Here is a 23,225-nt window from a genome sequence, read left to right on the forward strand (position 1 = left end):
CCGTCATTTCTGAAACAATTTTGAAATTTGGATGATTCTGAAGTACTTACAGATGAGAATGATTATCAGAACGGAACTCTAACCAGGGGCGGCTCACTCTTCATCAGCAGTTCCACTGCACCAAATGTCACTGTTCTGGACGTAAGTGCATACTGTTCTTATAAAAATACCAAAGTCGCTATAAGTGTGCCGTTCAGATTTGAGGAGTTCCGTTCTGACCATCATCAGCAGTGGTGAGGGTGGTGAATTAGGGGAAGTATTTTATATTTAGTTTTAATTTTAGGTTAAGTTTTAATTGTATTTATGATGTCTGAGGTTTTTTGTTGTATTTTTTGTATGTGTTTTTGTTAATAAATTTTATCAAACAAAAAAACTTAGTAATACAGTAGGTTACATTTAGATAACATAAGTAAAGTTTATTCATCAGCAGTTCCACTGCACCAAATGTCACTGTTCTGGACGTAAATGCATGCTGTTCCTTTAAAAACACAAAAATCACCATATGTATGCCTTTCAGATTTGAGGAGTTCCCTCGATTTCTCCAGGATCCCACTACCAGAACTGGGTTCTGAGAAAAATGGGACCAATCTGTATGCATATACATTCAATAAAAAAAAAATTTCAAAATCGGTCCAGTAACGACGGAGATATCGAGGAACAAACATTAAAAAAAAAATATATATATACAGACGAATTGAGAACCCCTTCCCTTGAGATTTGGAAGGCGGTTAAAAAAGCAAATTTAGTATGGGTTAGCACATTGTTACTGGCGAATTCTCAATGTAAATTGAGGCTCTAGTGCCTGTTAAGATCTATTCTTACGGGTAGATGTTTGCTATAACGCCACCCTAAGGCGGTTGAGAATTGATGGAAGGCATGGATAAATTCGCACACATCCAGCAGGCCTCCGTGGCGCAGTTGGTAAGCGCGATGGCCCCGGCAAGGCCAAAGGTCGCTGGTTCGAGTCCTGCCGGAGGTGTGAATTTTTCCATTTTTCCTTTAACACTTTCGCTACCAAGAACCCGACTGTCGGGCACACCGCTCGTAGAAGCGTAGCCGATTACATGGGTTTCCCCGTATGTAGCGAAAATGTCGTAGCGCCGCGTAGAGCCCGGTTTCGAAAGTGTTAATTTAAAAATATGTAATATCGCTCGCAGACGTTTCTGCATGATAAAAAGCAAATTTCGTGAAATTGTTATCTGTTTGCAGATTAGCTTACAATTCGTTCATGAATGTGGCTTTATAAAACACATAATTATAATGTATTTTATAACGTGAGAACCGGCCTGGGCCGGCTATTAATACACTGAGCGAACTGGTCATCTTGGAACTGGTTATAGTACCGTCCGACACGATACACTGTAATTTATAAAGAAAATGCGCTTCAAAGTTTCTTTTCTCTGTGTGTTTATTTTGTATCTATGTGATCGAATGACTGCGGTGGTACTAAAAAGTGAGTTTTATAATTAACAATTTTTAACATTTTAATGTCATCGAATAGCAATTGTTTTTGTTAACAAATCAATGTGTCTTGTGTTGTGTACAAAAAATATAGATATATCTTGCGATACTACTTTGTTTGCGATTTTAACCTTTTTCCTTAATGTGTGGTGATAAAGGTAAGATTATTATATCTTCATATACCGCGCAATAACGTCGAAGATTTCAAAAGTAATAAAAACAAGGCAGTGATGTGATAGATTTGGTTTTTGATGCGTTACATCCTCGTGTTGGTGTAAAAAATTTGAGTTTCACTCGGTGGCAATATTTGTTTAACCTTTGTGTCTGGAAATCCTCGTAACGCTTAGATTCCACTAATATGAATATATGTAATATTCGCTTGCTCCTTGTAATTACAAATAACAAGACCGGGGCCCATTTCTCGAAGCTACAAGTTACAATTTACAAGTAGTTGTCAATGTCTAATATGACAAGTTGGAAAGAGACTTCCGCCTGTAACTTGTAACTTTCAGTTTTGAGAAATGGGCCCCAGACTACTACTATATTTTTTCTGTATCTTTTGCTGAAGTGTGCCAATAAAGAGTATTATATCTATTCTATCTATCTAAGTATAACTATTAACACAAACTCAAATGGACTTGACGGTCAGGACATGTTGCAAGGCAGAGTGATGGCAGGTGGACCAAAATGTTGGTCGCTTTCAGATGTATGAAGCGCCTGACATCCGTTGGCTCGTTGGGTGGACGACATTCGAAAAACTGCGGGGCATCTCTGGATGAGATTAGCCCAGGACCGGGATAAGCGGCGTACACGAAGGAGGCCTATGCTCATCAGTGGGCGATTAACGGCTGAAATGATGATGACGATGATAACTATTAACACATTGCAGATAACTGCAGCGACTGCATCGGGTTCAAATCATGTACGGCTGCTATGGTAGCCATAGATTTGCAGCTGGTCGCCCTAGAAATGAGTGGCTTCTGCGGGGTAGACGATGGTAGGCAACGGAAGGTTGGTTAGATTACGTATTTTATTTTTTTTATATTAAAAAGGTGGAAAATAAACAAGTACCTATATATACCATCTAATGTATTTGTAGCGTGTCATAGCTTATGTGGCCTGTTGAACACTTGACACTGACAATCATGTGCCCATTTCGGGGTCGATAAGAACATTAGCAGTTTCAACACACCAACTGGTAAAGGCTCTCTTTGCTATTCGAAAACAGAAAGCAAAATGGTTTTTATCCACAAGAGTGCAAAGTACAAATTTTAACTTGATGTCTTCAGCTGTAGATTTTACTGGCTGGTAGATTTTACTTATAAATAATAATTTTCAATCATAAATATTAAATAAATTGACGGATTTGATTTAGGTAGTTTAATGTTTTATAGTCAGTATTCAAATCTTCTCGAGGCTGAGGCGTAGGGTTAGAGCCGGCGTAGCTTTATTTGACGTTCATATGCGCATTGTAATATGCCTACCTACTTGAAAAATAAATATTTCATTTTCATTTTTTTATTTTGGTGTGGTGAAAATGTTTGTTTCACTCGGTGGCAAAGTTTGTTTAACCTTCGTGCCTTCAAACTCTCGCAACGCTCAACATTACCCTCGAAATGTTAACTTCCAGGTATGCTGCGCTAAGGTGACATCTGGCTTGGAAACCGCTTTGGCCAATTCTATTCATTACCATCAGAACGTTCTTCTATTACCGGATAACTGTGGAATAGGGGAGGAAGACGGTTATGCAGACAGAGTTGCAGGCGGTAAAGCTGATATTAATTTTTTTCTCCTCACTAGCTCCCCCTAGTGTCCCCCAATATTTATTTATTTATTGCCTTAAAAAAGATTATCTTACACCAGCCAACTTGCAGAAAATTCGCGTTTGTACGGGACAACGGTAGACTATTTAATATTTTAATGGAATGTTCCATTGCTAAATATTCGAACATATGAATACCTATAAAAAAACTGTAGATGTTAACTTGTTCATAACTATTCCAAAAATCGACAACATAAGTAGCTCTCCGTCTCGAGATATTTAGGAATGTGACAGACAGACAGACGGACAGAGTCGCACTATGCGATTTAGCCCAATATGCGCTTTCGCCCGACAGTTCACAGTTGAAGTCGCGCTTGATGTATGGACTCGCGCACGTGTACGGTTATTCTAAAACGTCATAAGGATTCCTTTTGTATACATACCTTTGTAATATGGAACCCTAAAAACATATTACCTGTTTATTTACAGGGGTCCCGGTACTTGGCCTGTTCGAGTATCCATGGATGGTCTTCATATCTTATAAAACACGTGAGTTATGTAATAAATAAGTATACAAAAGATAATCCAAAATAATGAAATATACTTTTTTTTTCAATTTTATGAGGAGATGAGCGAACGGCGAAGTCTGGTGTCGTTCGGTCAAGATCCACTAGGCTAAGGGCGCTGCAAATGTAAAAACAAGAATACGTTCGGAATGGTGGCTTACCAATGTAAGAAGTGCTGACATCCGTTGGTTCGTTGGGTCCACGACATCAGAAAAATTGCGGATCACAACTAGACAAGACTAGCTCAGGCGCCGTAGCCGAATAGCATTTCTGCGACGCGAAACGAAAACGAAACGCCGCGAAAAGTAGTCTGGCTCTGTCGCGCCAATATGCACGAGCGATAGAGATAGATATCTACGACAGTTTCGTTTCGAGAGCGTTTCGTGAGCGTTTTTGCCATTCGGCTACGCACCCTGGACCGGGAGAAATTGCGTACTCGAAGAGAGGCCTTAAGCTCAGCAGTGGGCGATATGAAGAAGAAGATGATTAATGATTATAATGATGAAGAGCACGTTCGATGAAAAAAAGCTGTCAAATGAGATGTTAGTATAACCGGTGACCACTAACCAATTTATAACCCTTTCAGCGGATGGCATCCAGTTCCTGTGTGCCGGTAGCCTCCTCAATGATCGTTACGTGTTGACCGCGGCCCACTGTCTCTCAGGGCTGGAAGTGGTCGGAGTGAGGATACGAGTTTATGACACGGACTGCCAGGGAGATTTCGGATGTGAAGCTAGTTCACAGGTATGAATTGTGACTAGCGATAGTAGCTATGTGCCATTCTCGATATTTTCCCGAGAATAGAGAAATCTATTAGGATCCGTGTCGCAAATTTTCGGAAACGTTTTCTGTGATGTTTAATCGCTTGGTAAAATGAATAAGATAAATACCATAGCAACATGAACGCAAATACTTTAAATTTTTGCGCTTTAAGCGGCAATATGAAGCTACTTTCGATTGCAGTTTAATTTTGACATCATTTCTTCAAACGTTTTTCTCCTGGGTGCTGAATCAAGTGTATTGACTTCTGACGACCGGTCTGGTCTAGTCGGTAGCGACCCTGCCTGCTAAGCCGCGGTCCTGGGATCGAATCCCGGTAAGGGCATTTGTTTGTGTGATGAGCACAAATATTTGTTTGTGACTCATGGATGTTTTCAATGTACGTATTTGGAGGCACGAGTATATTATCTTTCTGAGTACCCACAACACAAGCTTTCTTGAGCTTACCATGGGACCCAACCCAATCAATCTGTGTAAGAATGTGAATTAATGAACAGCCATAGTATGGTACGACCAAACGATGGAACGCTGTGTGTGCGATCTGGTGTATGACGCTTTCCTTTTTTCTTTTAATTAATTTAATGTGTTCTGTCCTGTTCTGTTTGTTATTATTCTTTTGTATACTTAGACCTTGCTTATATCACAGCCTGTTGTTATTTTTCTTGTAACGTTTTCAATTTTATTCTTTTTAACTGTAGTCCATTTTTCTTGTATATGTGTTTTGCATGTCTTCTGTCTGTTGCCCTCCGTGAATCTTTCTCACTTGATGGTCTCATCGGAAGATCAGCGCTGGAAGTCACCAGCAACATGCTGAGATGAGGCCATTTCGTGGCACTTCATTACTTTCTGTCTTGTTGTTATTATGTGTTCTTTGTCTTGTCTGTGTTCACGAATAAATGTTTATTCTATTCTATTCTATTCTAATATTTATTCTAAATTCTTCTCTTGTTTCAGGATATACTCATAGAAGAAGCAATTATTCACCCAGGACATGATCGTAAACCGGTTATAAGGAATGACATCGGACTCTTGAGGCTGAAAAATCCTGTAGATCTATTATTCAGTACGTAACTCATGTTCTCCATAACCTAACCACAAAATTAAAATTTTGAAAAACCCCCGACCGCGACCTAGTGGACCGATTTTCATGAAACATGACTAAGAACACTCCCGACTAAGACAGCTTTCAAATAAAAAAAAACTAAATCGAAATCGGTTCATCCGTTCAGGAGCTACGATGCCACAGACAGACAGACAAACAGACAGACAGACAGACAGATAGACAGACGGACAGACGGACAGACAGACAGACAGACAGACAGACAGACATACAGACAGACAGACAGACACGTCACACTTATAACACCCCGTCGTCATCACCAAAAGCGTCGGGGTTTAAAAACGAAGTGTCATTTCAAAAACGAGGAAACACGCCGTTTTCAAACTTTGTGCTCTCGATTTATAGAAATAATGAAAATATTAATTTTCAAGCAACGGTAGTTTCGACTTATCAGTGAGTCATCATTTTGTTTCATTTGAAATATTTGAATGACACGACTCATGCATTTATATTTACCACAGAGGATCGAGTATTATAGAGAGTTACTGTCGAAGTAAAATGTGTAATCACAGTGCATAGACTGCCATCTCTTGACACAGGCTTAAAACTTTTGAACCTCAGTTTAGACAATTTGGTCCATATTCTTAGCTCGATATGTGTTAAAATGTCAAATATTAATAATAGCGCCATCTAGCTGAGCGTACCCCAAAGGTGTAATGCCATCTAGGCCACCCTACCTTTTTGTGTATGGTACTGAGGTACGTTTTTTTCTTAGACTTTATCTGTCAATACGGAGTTATATATGTCTTTAATATTTACCTAGATTAGTAGACAATAGTTTTAGCACTATGTGTACTAATCTGATTATATTTAATTGTTAATCGCGCTATTCGCTCTCGCAGACGTCCAAGATAAGATAGGTACAGGCTCAGCCTAGTTTGGAGTCTGATGGCTATACAGTGTGGAAAGATAAATCGGGCTCGGAGCGAAACTATCTCATTTTACTTAAAGGAGACATACCTTTATTTTTAAAAGAAGAAAAAATTAAAATTTTGAAAAAACCCCCGACCGCGACCTAGTGGACCGATTTTCATGAAATATGGCTAAGAACACTCCCGACTAACACAGCTTTCAAATAAAAAAAACTAAATCGAAATCGGTTCATCCGTTCGGGAGCTACGATGCCACAGACAGACACACACACAGACAAACAGACAGACAGACAGACAGACAGACAGACAGACAGACAGACAGACACGTCAAACTTATAACACCCCTTCGTTTTTACGTCGGGGGTTAAAAACTGCATTCAAAGATTTTCAAAACTCGTTTGCCTAGTCCGGGACTGGAACTTGTAGTTTCTATAGATATGTTTATAAGTAAAGGGTCCTTCAGTTTATGTTTCTTTTTTAATCCTAAACATTTTCTTATAGACAACGCTGGCACAGTTTGCCTGCCAGTAACCCGGTCCATGAGACGCCGCAATGTAGTGGACCAGCCAGCTACCGTCGCCCACAGGCAGCAATCGGAGAAAAGCTACGAATCCGCCACACTGCTATATGTCAACGTGTCAATATACACTGCTCAGCACTGCCAGGAGCAATATAACAGGTAAAATTGAGTCATTTTATTTGCTAGCATCGCACAAAGGGAGAAAATTGAGAAAAGCTATGAGTTAGTTGCTTTATGTAGTTTATGTCAACAAATAAATCCAGTAACAGTATACCAGGTAACGTGAGGCACTGAGGCAACATAAGTATTTGTGACAATACTGGAAGGCGATGTCGCTTGGCACGATAGTTCCTTAGGCCATTCAAAGGTGATTTAGCTCGGTAGCTACAAAAACGCATCGTGAGGACCTTCCAAAAAGAGGGTACCTAATTGCCTCAGATTGTTATGTTTTCATATAGAGGGTAGTTGTAACCCATGTCAGTCTGTGTCCGAGCATTAAACGTAGCACATCAGTGTTCTATAAATCTGGAGTTTTCTTTAGAAACCTACGTCTAGAACACAGCAATTGGCGACGAGATCGATATCTACGTGTGCAGAGAACGTTTTTTTCAATTAATTGGTTGGAAAAAATGACTACATCAAGTGCAAATGTAATGTTCGGCGGCAGTCTCAATTTTGACCATCGGATTCACGAATGGAGTATCTTCAGGAGCAGATTGTTTCAATTCTGCACTGTTAATGATATTACGGAAACAACAGACAAGTCAGAAGTGAAACGCCGTGCCGTGTTATTGTCGGCCTTATCGGAAGATACCTACCGCATTCTTCGAGACTTAGTGGCGCCAAAGGAAGTTGACAGCGTAGAATACAAGGTTTTGTTACAACATCTGGATACGCATTTTACGCCAAAGAAGAGTACATTTGCTGAACGCTACACTTTTTATAAGGCTGAACAGCGACCGGGTGAAGAGTTGCCAGATTGGGCCGCACGAGTGCGTAGCCTGGCCCAGTACTGTGGTTTTAAAACGGAGTTGGACAGTGTATTACGCGACAGGTTTGTCTTAGGGTTGGAAAATGTAAAAGAAAAAGAAAAGTTATTTGCTGAGAGCGTTGACACTTTAACGTTTAACAAGGCATTAGAATTAGCGCAAAGTGTGCGGTGCGCGCGAATAGCGTTGCAAAAAACACAACCCGCGGTACCCGAAACTCCAGTGTTTGCCGTCAACACGTCGCGCGCGCAACGTAACCCTCGTAGTAACTTGGAAAGTTGTGAAGTTTGCGGCTATAAAAATCATACAAAGGATCAGTGTCGTTTTATTAACTATACATGTCAAAAGTGTAAACAAAAAGGACATTTAAAGCGAATGTGTAAAACCAAAGTGCGAAGGAATTATTTTGTAGCAGAGGAGGATGACGATATCATTCAAGGTGAGAGTGTTTACAGTATTGTTACAGTTTATGGTGAACCGATGGTACAGATCGTTACGATAGCGAGCGAGCCTATTAGTTGCGAGATTGACTGTGGGAGCGCAGTGTCACTAATGCCCCACGACATCTACGATAGGTATTTCTCAGAATATGAGTTAAAGTCGCCGAAGCTCGTATTAAGGTGCTATAATAAAAGTAAGCTGGCACTTAAGGGTACCGTTAGCTTACCCGTCACCTACGATGGGGAAACTAACCAGGTTATGTTCTATGTTTGTGTGGAGAGCGAGGATCGACCTACTTTATTGGGGCGCGATTTTTTTAGAGCATTTCGTTTACAAATTTGTAGACAAAACGTTAACAATATAGTAGGAGATGACTTAGGCTCTAAAATCATGACTAAATATTCTAAGTTATTCACAGACGAACTGGGGTGTTTTAATAAATATAAAGTCACTCTTAAGGTTAAACCGGACATGCCATTGAAGTTTTTCAAGCCTCGCCCTGTGCCATTGCCATTAAAAGGTAAAATAGAAGCTGAGATTCAGCGTTTAGTAGATTTGGGGATCCTTGAGAAAGTAGACCACGCCGATGTCGCTACGCCGATAGTGCCCGTGTTGCGCGCCGACGGAAATATTAGGATCTGTGGGGACTATTCGGTTACGTTAAATAAGGCGTTATATGTTGATAACTATCCGGTTCCACGTATTGAGGATTTGTTTGCTAAGCTATATGGAGGGGAAGAGTTCTCAAAACTCGACCTGTCTAGGGCGTACAATCAGCTGGAATTGGACGAGTCGCGTAACTTAACTTGCATAAATACGCATAAGGGTTTATTTCGCTATAACCGTTTAGTGTTTGGACTCACGAACGCGCCTTATATTTTTCAACAGACGCTTGAAAGCGTACTAGGTGACATAGACGGCGTTTGTATATTTATTGACGATATATTGGTGACCGGAGAAAACCGCGATATTCATATAAAAAGGCTAGAACAGGTTTTAAGTAGGTTAGAGGATGCCGGGTTACGATTAAAACGCGAGAAGTGTGATCTATTTAAAAAATCAGTCGAATATCTCGGTTTCATCATTGATAAACACGGATTGCATAAGTCACCAAAGAAAGTTGAAGCCATTTTAAAGTGTACGCCTCCAAAGAATGTTACAGAACTTAAGTCTTTCCTGGGCTTAGTCAATTATTACAGATGTTTTGTGCCTAACACTTCCAGCGTTTTAAAGCCTTTGTATTCACTTTTAAAAAATGACGTAAAGTGGGAGTGGGGGGAAGAACAAGGAAAAGCGTTTAAAAGTATTAAGGAGGAGATGGGTTCCGAAAGGGTTCTCGCGCACTACAACCCCGAGTTAGTGACGATAGTGACAGCTGACGCAGGGCCCGCCGGCCTCGGGGCGGTCTTATCACAGACGCAGCCCTCTGGCGAGGAGCGCGTAGTGGCTTACGCTTCACGGTCACTTTCAAAAGCAGAGTGTAATTACGCTCAAATACAAAAGGAGGCTGCGAGCTTAGTGTTTGCGGTAAAAAAATTCCATCACTACTTGTATGGCCGTGACGTGCCATTTGTCTTACGAACGGATCATAAACCACTTATTACTATTTTTGGCGATAAAAAGGGCATACCGGAAATGGCTGCAAATCGTTTACAGCGATACGCATTGTTTTTATCAAGTTACAATTTTAATATTGAGTATATAAAAAGCGAACAAAACATCGCGGATTTTCTTTCGCGCTCGATATCCAGTTATTCATCAAGGGTTGAACAATGTGATAGTGAGCTCGTAGATACGTGCTTATACGTTAATTACTTTACGGATAACATGCTCAGGCCGATTACGTTATCAGAGGTAAGAGAGGCGACCACAGCTGATAGTAATCTCAATGAGGTTAAACGGTACGTCATAAATGGGTGGCCGCGCAAAATAAAAAATGAAACTTTGAAACCGTACTTTAAATGTAGGTTTGAGCTTCATGTCGAAAATGGGTGCATTCTAAGGGGTCACAAATTAATAATTCCACGGGAGCTTCGCGAAAAAATGTTAGACGAGTTACATAGTTCACATTTCGGCGTCGTCAAAACAAAGACCGAAGCCCGATCACGAATGTGGTGGCCCGATATTGACAAACACATAGAACAAAAGATAGGTTCTTGTAGTATTTGTAACGCAATGCGTAAGACCCCGCCGCGCGCACCGCTTGCCGTGTGGCCTTACCCTAAACGACCTTGGAGTCGTGTGCATATGGACATGTTTTCAGTTGAAGGAACGCAATTTTTGGCAATCATTGATGCACACTCTAAATGGGTCGAATGTTTTCTAATGAAATCAACGGAAACAAAAGCGATCATTGATAGGTTGGTAGAAGTAAATAGTAGATTTGGATTAATGCAGGTTTTAGTATCCGATAACGCAGCGAATTTTTGTTCGAAAGAAATGGAAGTTTACTGCGTAGCAAACGGCATAAAACATTTGACTAGCCCCCCCTACCATCCGCAGTCGAACGGCCAAGTAGAAAATAGTATTGGTTTTTTGAAAAGAGGTATAAAAATAATAATGGCGAATAGCAACACGGAGCCTGTCTCCAGGCGAATACATCAGCTGTTATTTAATATAAGAAACTCCGTTCATTGCACAACCGGTTTTTCGCCCGCACAGCTGATGCTTGGGCGCTCGCTCCGCTGTCGTCTCGATCTGTTGTATCGCGATAACGCGTCGCTAGACAACAACTATGACTCATCACACTCACAATCACCTAACATGTCGTTATCATCCGAAGCTAACCAAAATGTTTGTTTTAAACAGATCTCACAAACTAAGAACTATGGAGGGCGGCGCAAGGTGTGTTTTGTGGAAGGAGATCAGGTGTTAGTTAAACATATATTTAGTAACGGAAATAAGCACGTATGGAAAAAAGGTTGTATACAAAAACTTATAGGTAATAAAATGTACTTAGTTCGTATAATAGATTTAAATATATTAGTTAAGAAACATGTAGATCAGTTACTGTTGTATAAAGGTAATAATAGCGTAGGTACTACTAGTGACACCCAAGATATTTCATCTGACCTGGAAATAACAATCAACGAGTCGTTATCTCCAAGTCATGATGCAGTGTCACCTCCAGCGATTGAAGGCCAGACCTCTGACTCAAGTTTAGTTGAAAGTGGAAATAATTTAGATGAGCCTTGCCAGTCGCTGATACCACGGGAAGGTGTACCCCCCGACTCCATAGTCCCGCCTGCTGCCACATCGGTGGCCCAGAATGATGTTTTTCTAGACGGTGAGGCGGAGCGTACCGAGACTACCTTAGACCCTATGACGCATGCAGATCGTCGTAATATCCGTGCCACTCGCAATCCTAACCCAGTGTACAGATAAATACCTACTGCTGCCTATGTTTGTTAGTGTGTAACCTTTCTAATATATTAGTATGCTTAGATAGGTCATATTTTAATTTTAAGCTTTCTTTACTATTGGTGGAGGAATTGTTATGTTTTCATATAGAGGGTAGTTGTAACCCATGTCAGTCTGTGTCCGAGCATTAAACGTAGCACATCAGTGTTCTATAAATCTGGAGTTTTCTTTAGAAACCTACGTCTAGAACACAGCACAGATATAGGAATGAAGGACCCTAATACGAAGCATTATTTTTTGAAATAATCGTCTTACCTTTTCATACAAACATAAATATTTTATATTCTAGAAACAGACAACACGGCGCAGAAGACGACATGCAGAACAAGATCTGCTCCGATTCCAGTAGCAAAGGTTCCTGCCGAGGGTTCTCTGGAGCGCCCCTAATGGTGTGGGACAGGTTTGGGGACCGCAACCGATTTATCCAGTATGGTATCGTGTCGTATGGCCCGAATCGGTGCGGGACCCTGTATCCTGAGGTCTACACTGACGTCACCAAGTACATGGCATGGGTTTTGAACTCGATAAAAGCGTAGTAAGAGAAGAAGGCAAATTATTTTATTTAGATAGATGATTTTTTGTTAATGTGTAATAAATTGTGTTTGTAAATGGTCTTGTCTTTGTACGGTTCTGAAAATGTGTAATTTTGGATCGAATCCATGATCCATGGAGAATTGAATGAATGAATATTTTTATTTCATGTAACCATGACACATATCGTCACTACTTTTAAAAAAACTTGTATCTTCGTCTGTCAATGAAAAGAAAATTGTAATGAGTATGTATGGAATGCATATAGATTTACTGCGTTTTAACTTTGAGGACAGCGTGATCGAGATACGAGATTTTTAAAAAGTAGTGACGATATATTATTAGTAGGACTTGCAAACTAAGGGGTTAGTGCATACAATCTTAAATTTAAAACAACACTCATTGGGGAATGCAATCCCTCGCAGTGCGCTAAATAGGGACAGTCAACCCTGTCTGCTATCATTTGTAGGATGCTGTTGGGGCTGACGCGCACCCTGCGCACCAGGGATGCTGCACGCGCACGCATGGTAGTATAGAAACAGTCTACAGTCTACAATTGCATTGGGTTCTTCAGAATTGTAGAGGTATTGTTTCCAATGGAACGTAATAATTATACATGATGTTGATGTAAGTATGAAGTGGGACTCATTTTGCTTGCAACACTTGCGCTGAATATACATTACCACCCTTTGCCAATTCCTAAGGTGTTGAAAGAAAACGAAACTGTGACATTACAGTGACAGATTGCCAGTCTCTCGCCTACTCCATTAACCCATATCCAACAGTCGACTTCTATGACACCCACGGGAAGAAAGGAAGTTGAATAAAAGCTTGTAAATAAAACAGTACTTGTATTTTATTTAAAACACACTGTCCAACTGCCTTTATTTGGGTAATATGACCCAAACATAGCAAAAAATCAACGTCGTGTCGTATCAGGCCCAGTAGCCGAATGGCATTTCTCCGACGCGAAACGAAAACGAAACGTCGCGAAAGATAGTCTGGCTCTGTCGCGCCAATACGCAAGAGCGATAGAGATAGACATCTACTAGCGTTTCTCGTTTCGTGAGCGTTTGTGCCATTCGGCTACGCACCCAGGAAGTCAAAAGGAAGGCAGAAGACCAGTGGCCCGTTTCTCGAAAGGTACAAGCCTTGTATTACAAGTGTGTTTCCATGACAACCCATACGATTTGACAGTTCGCGCATTTGTAATACAAGGCTTGTACCTTTCGAGAAACGGGCCCCAGCCCTCATGTAAGTTGTTCCACCAACAAGAGTCCAACTCTTAAATTATCGATGATGATGTCCAACCGCCTACGTTTTTTCTTCATCGGTGTTCACCTCAAGGTCTTATTGTATCCAGTATCCACGTCATATACTTAGTAACATCCGTGTATATTTCGGGCAGTAAGTTCACCCCGCAGAGCTTCGGTCCGTACGATTCGACCCCGTACTGGACGAATCGACCCCGGTCCCGTAATGTGCTATGCACCATTAATGGGCTCCCGGCTACGGGACACGTGTCTGAGCCGGCGGGGTAGGAGCCACAGATCTTGTTCAGCATGTTGTCTTCTCTGGCATTTTTTCTGCAACATAAGCAAGAGAAACACATAAAAAGGCTAAGTTACTGGCCTTAGCGTCTATTTCAGACGATTAAAACACGCACGCACGGCTATTAAAACGCGCATGTGTGGCCGAGCTTTTAAGGTGCAATGTCTGAGAGACATCGCTTTTGATGACTGAAGAGACCTATGCGAGAGCGACATATTTTGCCATATAGCTGACAAGGGAAGCTTGCAACCGATTGCGACGTTTCGCTATGGTGTCTTCAAGCCTAAAATACATAATCTCTATCTTTCGTCTTCTCAGCACTCACTTCCTTCTTTCTCATATCCTCTTTCACACGGGACGGGACGGGATGGATGGATATTCATCGTTGTTTGGGTTTACCCCTCGCGCTCCAACAAGCTTCAAGCTTCAACATTCATCGCGGGCCGAGGGTAATGGGCGTGTTAGGTTTTTGAACCACTCGCTACGCTCGCGGTGCAATATTGGAATCTTTCGCTTGCTCGGGTATCATTTATTTATAATATTGTTACATATTACACGTCACAATTGATTTAGGTACATAATTATTATATGGTATGTTAAAATTATAGTATTTTATGCAACTGGTGGTTAAAAGAGGTCAAAAAAGGTGAGTGGCGTGGGTAACAATTTGAGGCGAAGCCGAAAATTGTTAATAAAGACGCCACGAGAATTTTTTGACTCAGTTAAACACCGTTGCATACAATACTTTTTCTACGACCAAGCACTTATTTTGAAAGAAAATTATAAATCAACAATTACCTACTTTCAGTCATCTTAGTTATCCAGTGGACCGCCTACCATTTTGAATATGCAGTTTGAGTGCAAACATGAAAATAAAACTGTCTATGGTATGGTTCTTTGAAGCCTGGCCACTAAGACGAATCGAGCCGAGTTGAATCGAGTTCTCATACATTTGAATGCGATTCGACGCGTCGCTAATGAACGCAGCATAAAACGAAGGAGTCTCGACTCTGCGAATTGGTTTGTTAAGTTGGTAAGCAATGTATTTACTGAACTGTAACAGCTATATCGTGCTACTGCTACTAAATGTTTTCAGGGTATAGACTAGATAGACTTGTCCTGACATCTTTTATGTAGGGTTTTAAAGTTCTATGCACGACCTTGTAACTCACGAATAACAGTACGGGAGTAGAAAAAAATTATTATATTAGTATTCGTAGTCTGATATGTCGAAATATGGTAATACATTTTTAAATTACTTTAAGGACCATTGAGCATTATATAATATTAGAATAGAATGGATACAATGTTTTTTTTAATGTTAATTAGATAGTTAATTAAATAATTTAAAAGATGTAGAATTCATTCATGTCATAAAAAGCGTGGGCGATAAGCCATTTTTTTAACGCTCGATCTCGACCTGTCAAAAGCTTTTGACCGGGTTAATTACACTGTTTTATGGTATAAGCTAGAGGAGGCGGGTGTAAATACAAATTGTATTAATATTGTAAAATATTGGTACAATAACCAAGCCAATCAGGTTAAATGGGCGGGGTCTCTATCCGGGGAATTCCGGCTTGAATGTGGAGTTCGGCAAGGTGGTTTGATATCTCCAACTCTTTTTAACTGGTATATGAACGAACTGATAGGTGGACTCAGCGGCATGCATGCAGGATGCCATACCGAAGGTGTATGTGTAAATAATGTGAGCTATGCCGATGACATGGTGTTGCTGAGTCCGTCTATAGGGGCTCTGAGGCAGCTGGTGAGCAAGTGCGAGAGCTATGCGCAATCTTTAAAGCGGGTAAAATTAAGCCATTTTTTATACCTCCCGTAACTCTTGGCGAAGTTGTGCTGCAGGTTGTGCGGAGCTTTAAGTATCTTGGTCACATTCTTACTGAGGATCTATGTGATGACCAAGACATCGAAAGAGAGCGTAGAGCGTTATCAGTGAGGAGTAATATGCTGGCCCGCAGGTTCGCGAGGTGCTCAAAAGAGGTAAAAATTACGTTATTTAAAGCCTACAGCCAGTCATTCTACTCTAGCGGCCTGTGGGTCAAGTATACGAAACGAGCTTTTAATGCTCTAAGAGTGCAATATAATAATGCTTTCAGAGTGCTGTTGGGGCTACCCGATGGTGCAGCGCATCAAGAATGTTTGCTGAAAACCAAACAAACGACTTCTATGCAATCATGAGGAATAAAGTGGCATCTCTGTTGAGTCGTTTAAGAAATAGCCACAACAGCATTCTGAACTTGATTGCAGGCAGGTTTGACTGTCCAATTCAAAACTATTGGATCGGGCAAGTCAAGCCTGTTTGGCAGTATATCAAATAAATGAAATATAAATATGAATGGAAATGGAAATAAATACAATGTTAATGTGACTGTTAATTGTTCTAATTTTATTTTATTTTATAATTTTATATGAATCAAAATGTTTTAAGTTTTTAAAATTTTAATCTGATGTATAAATTAAAAAAAATGTACTTTATTATAATTATTCTATTGTATTCTAGTGTATAATTGTATGTGCCTAATCTATAATAAATAACCTAGTTTTAAGCTAAATGTATTATTAACAAAAATATGGGTCGATAGACCTGAAATAAAGAATTTCAATTTCAATAAGACAAAGTTAAAATTTGTATGAAATTACTTTGCCCCCATGTGGATAAAATGCAATTTTGCTATCTGTTTTGATGAAAATTCTATTTTTTGTCATTTCGAAGTAGGTACAAAATGTATTGTATCCATGTTTTGGTCTTAATATTTCAATTACCAACCCTTTTTGCTATTTTCTAATACTGAAGTCTATACTCACTTAGTTGTGATGTTATCATACTGCTGCTTGCAATGCTGCGGACTGTTTATGTTGACATCCACGAACAGCATCTTGGAGAAGGCATACCCCTCCTCCGAATACCTCCAATGGGAGACAATGGCGTCCAGTTTGGCCGTGTCCCGGGTTCGTAAGTAGCGGGTCACCGGGAGGCAGATTGCACCGGCATTTTCTGCAATTATAGAATTGCCCTTTTAACATTTAAAGGATGCGGAAAAATGGGACAGAAATCTCTAATTTATTACGATAGGCAGTATAATTCTGTTCGGCAACGCAAGAGAGCGGTAATCGCAGCGTTTCGACTGTTACCGTATATCGTTAAACATTCAGTTACATAAACAAACAAAAAATATTTAATAAAATAATTTGATTTGTTCCCTACATCGACAGATGGCAGCACCATCTCTCTCGCTATATCGTAAGTGCGTTTTCACATTATCCAATCCGATATCGGATGTAGGACCGATATTCCATACATTGAAGCCGCCATCTTTGATTTTTGTTTTTGAAATCCTTCTGACATCCGATATCAGATCGGATAATGTGAAATCGCACTACTCCTGCAAAAGGATTCATATAATATATAGGAGGCGCAAGCACAAATTGCTCGCCCTTAGAGTTGGTCAAAGGCGCCTAGCCTTCAACAAGCGCGGATCCAGCTTCGTGCCCAGGGAGTCACGTGGTAAAGGCCCAGGCCCCAGAGGGGGGTCACGTTGACTATTTGTATGGCCTACCTAGGCTCCAGGGGGGTGGGGTCATGACCCCCATGACCTCCCCCCCTTGGATCCGCGCATGACCTTCAAAAATAACATACACTAGAGACGACGGGTACCTTGTCGGTCGAGGTGGTGTAACGGTTTAGCACGTCAGCCGCGATACCTGGAGACCCGGGTTTGACTCCCGGCTTCGCCATCAGTGGGCTTGATCTATTTGAGTTTAATATAATTCAGTTACATACTTACTTGAAAATTGTACAGTATCATTCAGTCGAATAAGTCCGATGTCATTCCTAATAGGGTACTGAAGGTACTTATCAGGGTGAGGAATTGCCTCTTCTATTTCTATGTCCTGAAATAACAAAGAAACATTACTTGAATACAACATATTTAATATTTAAATTAGTGGTTTGAACACATGAAATGTGACCCTCTTTACCACAATTGCAAGTTTTTGACTAAATTCAAGGCTAGGACCAAGAACGATTTAATACCTACTGGACTGACAAAGCCCATATAAAAAAGCGTACCCCTCAAAAGTATGGGCCTTTTAGGCTTAAAATTAGATGGCACTGTTCGCAGCCTGAAAATCGCCAAAATCATATTTTCCCCAAATATTTGTGCGTGGTTTTATGTTTTATGAGAACAAATGACATATTTCTATATTTAAAATTCATGATATCACGTCAATACATTTAAATAAAAAATTGTAGGCATTCATCAGTGTAGTTATGATAGTATTTAATAGGTGGCGCTAAAAAATCGAGGTACGATTCTTGGCATGAAGTATGTAAATCCTATATGTAATCCTTGCTAGGACTAAGACAGCATAAAATATTATTGGTAGCGCTCAGACTTTTTAGTAGTTTCAAGGCCAATTGAAGTAACTCGCGACCTACCAATGGATTGGAAAGTTATTATGAAGACCTAATTGTTTTAAAGGGCCTCCCTTTAAAACAATTTAATCTAAAGGTAAGGGATGCCTACACGTGATGGATACCCCCGAGTGCATAATCTGGAGATAGTCCTCGCCAGGTGCAAAGACTATTTACTGCTTTGATATTTGTAAAGCAAGAAGGCTGTTGTAATAAGTGAAATTGCGTGTACCCAGTAATCAGCAGAGGTTAAGGTGGACTTCCGAGCAAAGCGGCTCTATCGCAATGGCCGCAGCGTCAAAGCCGCTGCTACGCTACAGTGTCGCAGCGGTAACAGACGCAGGTTCGCTTCCGAGCGGCGCGACTCTGGCGACAGTCGCCATTGTTTTTCCATAAAATTCAGGTCCAGCACGGGAAGCATGGTCGCGCGATAGACGATAAAATATCAGGCCGTCCCTATCGCACTTACAAATAGTGCGATAGGGACGGCCTGATATTTTATCGTCTATCGCGCGGCCATGCTTCCCGTGCTGAATTCTATGGAAAAACAATGGCTACTGTCGCCAGAGTCGCGCCGCACGGAAGCGAACCTGCGTCTGTTACCGCTGCGACACTGAAGCAGTGGCTCTGACGCTGCGGCCATTGCGATAGAGCCGCTTTGTTCGGAAGTCCACCTTTACAGTGTTATGTCAAGGAGGGATCCAGCATAGTACTGACGTGATTATTGTGTGTGCCCAGCCGAGGCCCAAGGGGGGGTCACGTGGTCAGTTTGTATGGCTAAGCATGTGTTAAGTAGAATTTGACTTTACCTGTACATCAGATTCGCATGTGTCCCCAACACAGTCCGTAGCCGTATCCACATCATACTCCCCAACTCTGACGCTGATCGGTTTCCAGCGCTCCAAACTGAAGAGGCAGTGGGCCGCGGTCAAAACGTAGCGGTCGTTGATCAGAGTGCCGCCGCAGTTGAACCGCTGTTCTGGCTTTGCTGTAGAAATTAAAAACGTTAACATTAAAACAATTTTTTTATGCGATATGAGGCAAACGAGCAGACAGGTCGCCTGATGGTAAACGATCACTGCCGCCCACGGACTCCTGAAACACCAGAAGTGTTGGAGGTGCGTTGCCAGTAGGCCTAGCACATGATTGCCACGAGCGTATGTCGCCGTGAGATGACTACTCGTCCTTATGCCATTAATGCAGTTAGAAGCGACCTATCTCGCGGCGCCTACAGCCTTTAAGATACGCACGCTCTTTTTTCTTGAATCGGTCGAATCGGTCCGGAAATATCGCAGGCGACCATTCATTCCACAGTTTAGTTCTGCGGGACAGGAAGTTTCTGGAGAAACGCAACGCACAGTAAAGTATTAATCATGTTTAATTAAATAAAAACCGGTCAAGTGTGAGTCGGACTCGCTCACCGAGGGTTCCGTACAAACTTTCAATAGTTGAATCATCAAAATGTTATTCATAGAACTTTACAGATTTGACTAAATCCCTCAAAACTCAATTTCCCACATAACAAGTAATATTTTAAGTAATATACAATTTTATTGTCCAAATAAAATAAAATCAAGACTATTCGACTTCAATAGTTTACAACTTACGACATGTTGCAAGGACGCTCCTGCACCGACCTCATTATATCAGGAAAAACGCGATGTAGGAAATGAGCGTTCAACGTACAGCAACATCTATCGGCAAATTGAGTAAACTAATGCGCGCGAGCTAGTATGGAAAATGACTTTGATGGAATAATTGTTTATTGCGTAAACCGATTTTAACCATTTTGCCTCTATTTGAAAGCAGGTAATTTTATTGTTCAAGGGTGTTGAAATTTAAAATGTAAATCTGAAAGGTTTTTTATAAACAGAACAAAGTTTTCAACATACGTGTACGATTTTATTTTTCCTGTAATATTCATTATAATAGCCATGTTTGGTGAAAATTTCATGAATTTATGTTGGTAAACTTCTGAGATAAGGGGGGGGGGGGGCACGGAATTTTTTTTTACAGTTTCATTCAAAAATCATTTTTTTTCCACAACCAAAAAATTTAAAAAAAAAGTTTTGATATGTACAATTTGAGCTCTTTCTAACGATACCCCACTTGATCTAGTTACTTGAAATTTTCAGTTTGCCCCCCTTTCATTTTGGCCATTTTCTATAATTTATATTAATTAATTTAAAAAAAATACTTCCAACTTATAACTATTCCAAATTTCATATCGATAGCATAAGTAGTTCTCGAGATATTTAACAATGTGACAGACGGACAGAGTCGCACCATAAGGGTTCCTGTTGTACCTTTTTGGTACGGAACCCTAAAAATGTAATGGTTGTGGTGCTATAAAAGTGTAATGGCAGTAAGGCTGACGACCACAGACAAGGTATGTAGTAGGGATGTACCGACTAGTCACCGACTAGTGGGGAAAGCCGACTATCCGGCCACATTTGTAGTCGGCGATTAGTCAGCGACTAGTCGGCAAAAAGGGCCGATTAGTCGGCACTTCATTAGTGATAGAAAAACAGTACAAAATTAAATTACCAGCTGAAAATTATGGTTGTATTATGTAGCTATTAGTAATTCCTTTTTCTTGTCAAAACAACAAATATCTGTTATCAACACAGAAATAAATTTCCTACCTAGGATTATCGACTTCATAGGCAGGATCACTACCCACTAAGCCAAGCCGGTTGTTAAAAATGGAAAATGTATATAAACATTGTCATGAACCTTTGAACATCTGTAAAAAATCATGAAAAGTGCGAACGAAGGACCAAAAATGACATTCAAAATGTGAATTTATCGAAAATTATGTTCTGGCCGACTAGCCGACTAGTCGGCCGACTAATCGGCTACCCAAGCGCCGACTAGTCGGTAGTCGGCCTAGTCGGCCAAATCAATAGTCGGTACATCCCTAGTATGTAGACGTTGTACAGATACCCCCGTATTCATAAACGTTCACTAAAGTTATCAGGCCGATAAAGTTCGTTTGTCCCTTTCTATCACACCAATACGTCGGAAAAGGACAAACGAACTTTATCGGCTTGATAACTTTAGTGGACGTTTATGAATAAGGGCGATAGTCTCTACTATATAGTCGCGTAGGACGATGGCGGAAAGTAGTGGCAGGGATTAATCCGAACAGTTCCTCCGAACACTCCTCATTACACATGTGATAGAAAATACATGCTTGATTCAATAACGAGGTGTCGCAACGGGTATAGGCTTTGGGCACAGTATAATAAAGAGTACTATCGTACAGTATGGCCACTCTCGCTCCCCGTTGAAAGTGCCACCCACCTCCGCTCGGTTACCTCAGTTACCGCCTGTCAAAAACGCGAACAGTCGACCTGATATTCGATCGCCAGTGTCAGAAATGTGCTTTGGGAGTAGGGTTGCAATCAGAAATATTAAAATAACTGAGCACCATTGTTTTTTTCTAAATATGTTTTTTTTTCAGATGAACATTAATTCGACAATAACGGTTTTTCGTGAGTTGTAACGGGTTTCAGTAACAATAACGTACATTTTAATTCGATTAACATTCAGTATACAAACGTTTATTGGGGAATCCCCGATGCGGCGTGCAGCGTGGAGAGGCGGTGGTGTTGCCAACAGTAAATAGTGATAACTACCAACTACGGATTTCGTAAATGTTACTTTTATCTCAGATTAAGTATAACACCAGACCCTTTAGCACAACCTGCCTTGTCGCGCGCGAGAGCATACATCAAGCGCGACTACAAGTGTGGACTCGCACGCGACAAGGCAAGTTGTGCTCCCGAACATCCTAGTGCAGCCATGCCAAGTGCGACTTTTTGTCGCAATTGTGTGATTGTATCCGAACGGCCTTCGCAGTACTCAATTTCAAGTCGTTCTAAAAACATCTCCCGAAAAAAAAAATTGCTAGTAATATGGTAGTTAGTGTCGAGAATGGATGTTATAACACAACATATAATAAAAAGAAACCGCCCGATATTAGAGGTACATACCACGTGAAAGTATAGAGTTTAAGGTGATATTTTCACGAAATTGTAAATACTAAAATTGAAATTTTCGTCGTCCGCCATTTCTTATAAATGTTGCCAGTCCAATGATTTTTTTTCCGCCAAATGATGTTTAAAATATAAGTAACAACAACTTTAGGTTCTTTGTATGTATATTTAAAAAAATACATTTTAAAATGAAAAAATATTTTTCTAAGTTTACTCAAAGACATATTTTTTGTTGTTTTATCGAAATTCTAATTCTAGCTAAGAATTATAGCATAATGTTTCTTCATTTTAGATTTCCTACTAATCCGCTTCAGTCTGCGAAACGTACGAATGTCATGGTACTCGTAATTTAGTCAGTCTCAGTACAAGAAGTACTGAAATTGACTGAACTAGCATGAGAAATACGAACGTTTCCGGAAAAATACGAAGGAAAAGCTTTTCGCACTACTACAACTTTCGATATTTTCACAGTTTTATTTCATGTGTAAATATCGCGCTAATAATCAATGTTAATAAATTAAAAGTAAATTTGTTTACACATGCCCGTACGTTGGAGCTAGATAAGAATAACTCTTTCTCGCTCCCACTTACAGGATAGTAATAATTGGATGTTAATTGGACTTTGGTGCGGCAGGGTCCTCGTACGGTTATGTGTTAGCACTATAATAACACCCAATTTGTAGATGTTAAAAACAAATCGATAGCATAAGTAGAACAGTTCTTAAGATATTTAGAAATGTGACAGACAGACAGACGGCCAGACTCGCACCATATCAAAA

The 23,225-nt window shown here is 40.4% G+C and overlaps 2 protein-coding genes across 3 annotated transcripts in view; one reads left to right on the top strand and one right to left on the bottom strand.

Annotated features, from left to right (window-relative positions):
• LOC125232895 (CLIP domain-containing serine protease 14D-like) overlaps positions 1-23,225 on the bottom strand; it is a 45,905-nt gene that overhangs the window by 16,409 nt on the left and 6,271 nt on the right. The window contains exons 5-8 of the mRNA XM_048138721.1: positions 19,255-19,433; positions 17,817-17,922; positions 16,837-17,026; positions 13,767-14,048 (exon numbers count right to left, since the gene is read on the bottom strand). Of these exons, the coding sequence (XP_047994678.1) occupies positions 13,805-14,048; positions 16,837-17,026; positions 17,817-17,922; positions 19,255-19,433 (719 nt within the window). The 3' untranslated portion in view covers positions 13,767-13,804. The remainder of the gene's footprint in view (positions 1-13,766; positions 14,049-16,836; positions 17,027-17,816; positions 17,923-19,254; positions 19,434-23,225) is intronic.
• Positions 1,331-13,307, top strand: LOC125232898 (CLIP domain-containing serine protease 14D-like). 2 transcript variants are annotated; one of them, XM_048138728.1, is made up of 8 exons: positions 1,331-1,453; positions 2,351-2,472; positions 3,092-3,227; positions 3,713-3,772; positions 4,376-4,533; positions 5,524-5,632; positions 7,063-7,240; positions 12,221-13,307. In XM_048138728.1, exons 1-8 carry the CDS (start codon positions 1,378-1,380, stop codon positions 12,465-12,467), a joined length of 1,086 nt encoding a protein of 361 aa, XP_047994685.1. In that variant the 5' UTR covers positions 1,331-1,377; the 3' UTR covers positions 12,468-13,307. The 2 variants fall into 2 exon arrangements, with proteins under 2 accessions (XP_047994685.1, XP_047994687.1); XM_048138730.1 differs by lacking the exon at positions 1,331-1,453 and adding an exon at positions 1,589-1,619.

Source organism: Leguminivora glycinivorella, chromosome 13 (genome assembly GCF_023078275.1).
Source record: "Leguminivora glycinivorella isolate SPB_JAAS2020 chromosome 13, LegGlyc_1.1, whole genome shotgun sequence".
Classification (NCBI taxonomy): domain Eukaryota; kingdom Metazoa; phylum Arthropoda; class Insecta; order Lepidoptera; family Tortricidae; genus Leguminivora; species Leguminivora glycinivorella.

Bases quoted from the DNA above. Each gene is read 5' to 3' on its own strand.
- LOC125232898 (XM_048138728.1), top strand. From the start codon at position 1,378: ATGCGCTTCAAAGTTTCTTTTCTCTGTGTGTTTATTTTGTATCTATGT. The intron at 2,473-3,091 runs GTTGGTTAGATT...GTTAACTTCCAG, and splicing joins ACGATGGTAGGCAACGGAAG to GTATGCTGCGCTAAGGTGAC. The intron at 3,773-4,375 runs GTGAGTTATGTA...TAACCCTTTCAG, and splicing joins CTTCATATCTTATAAAACAC to CGGATGGCATCCAGTTCCTG.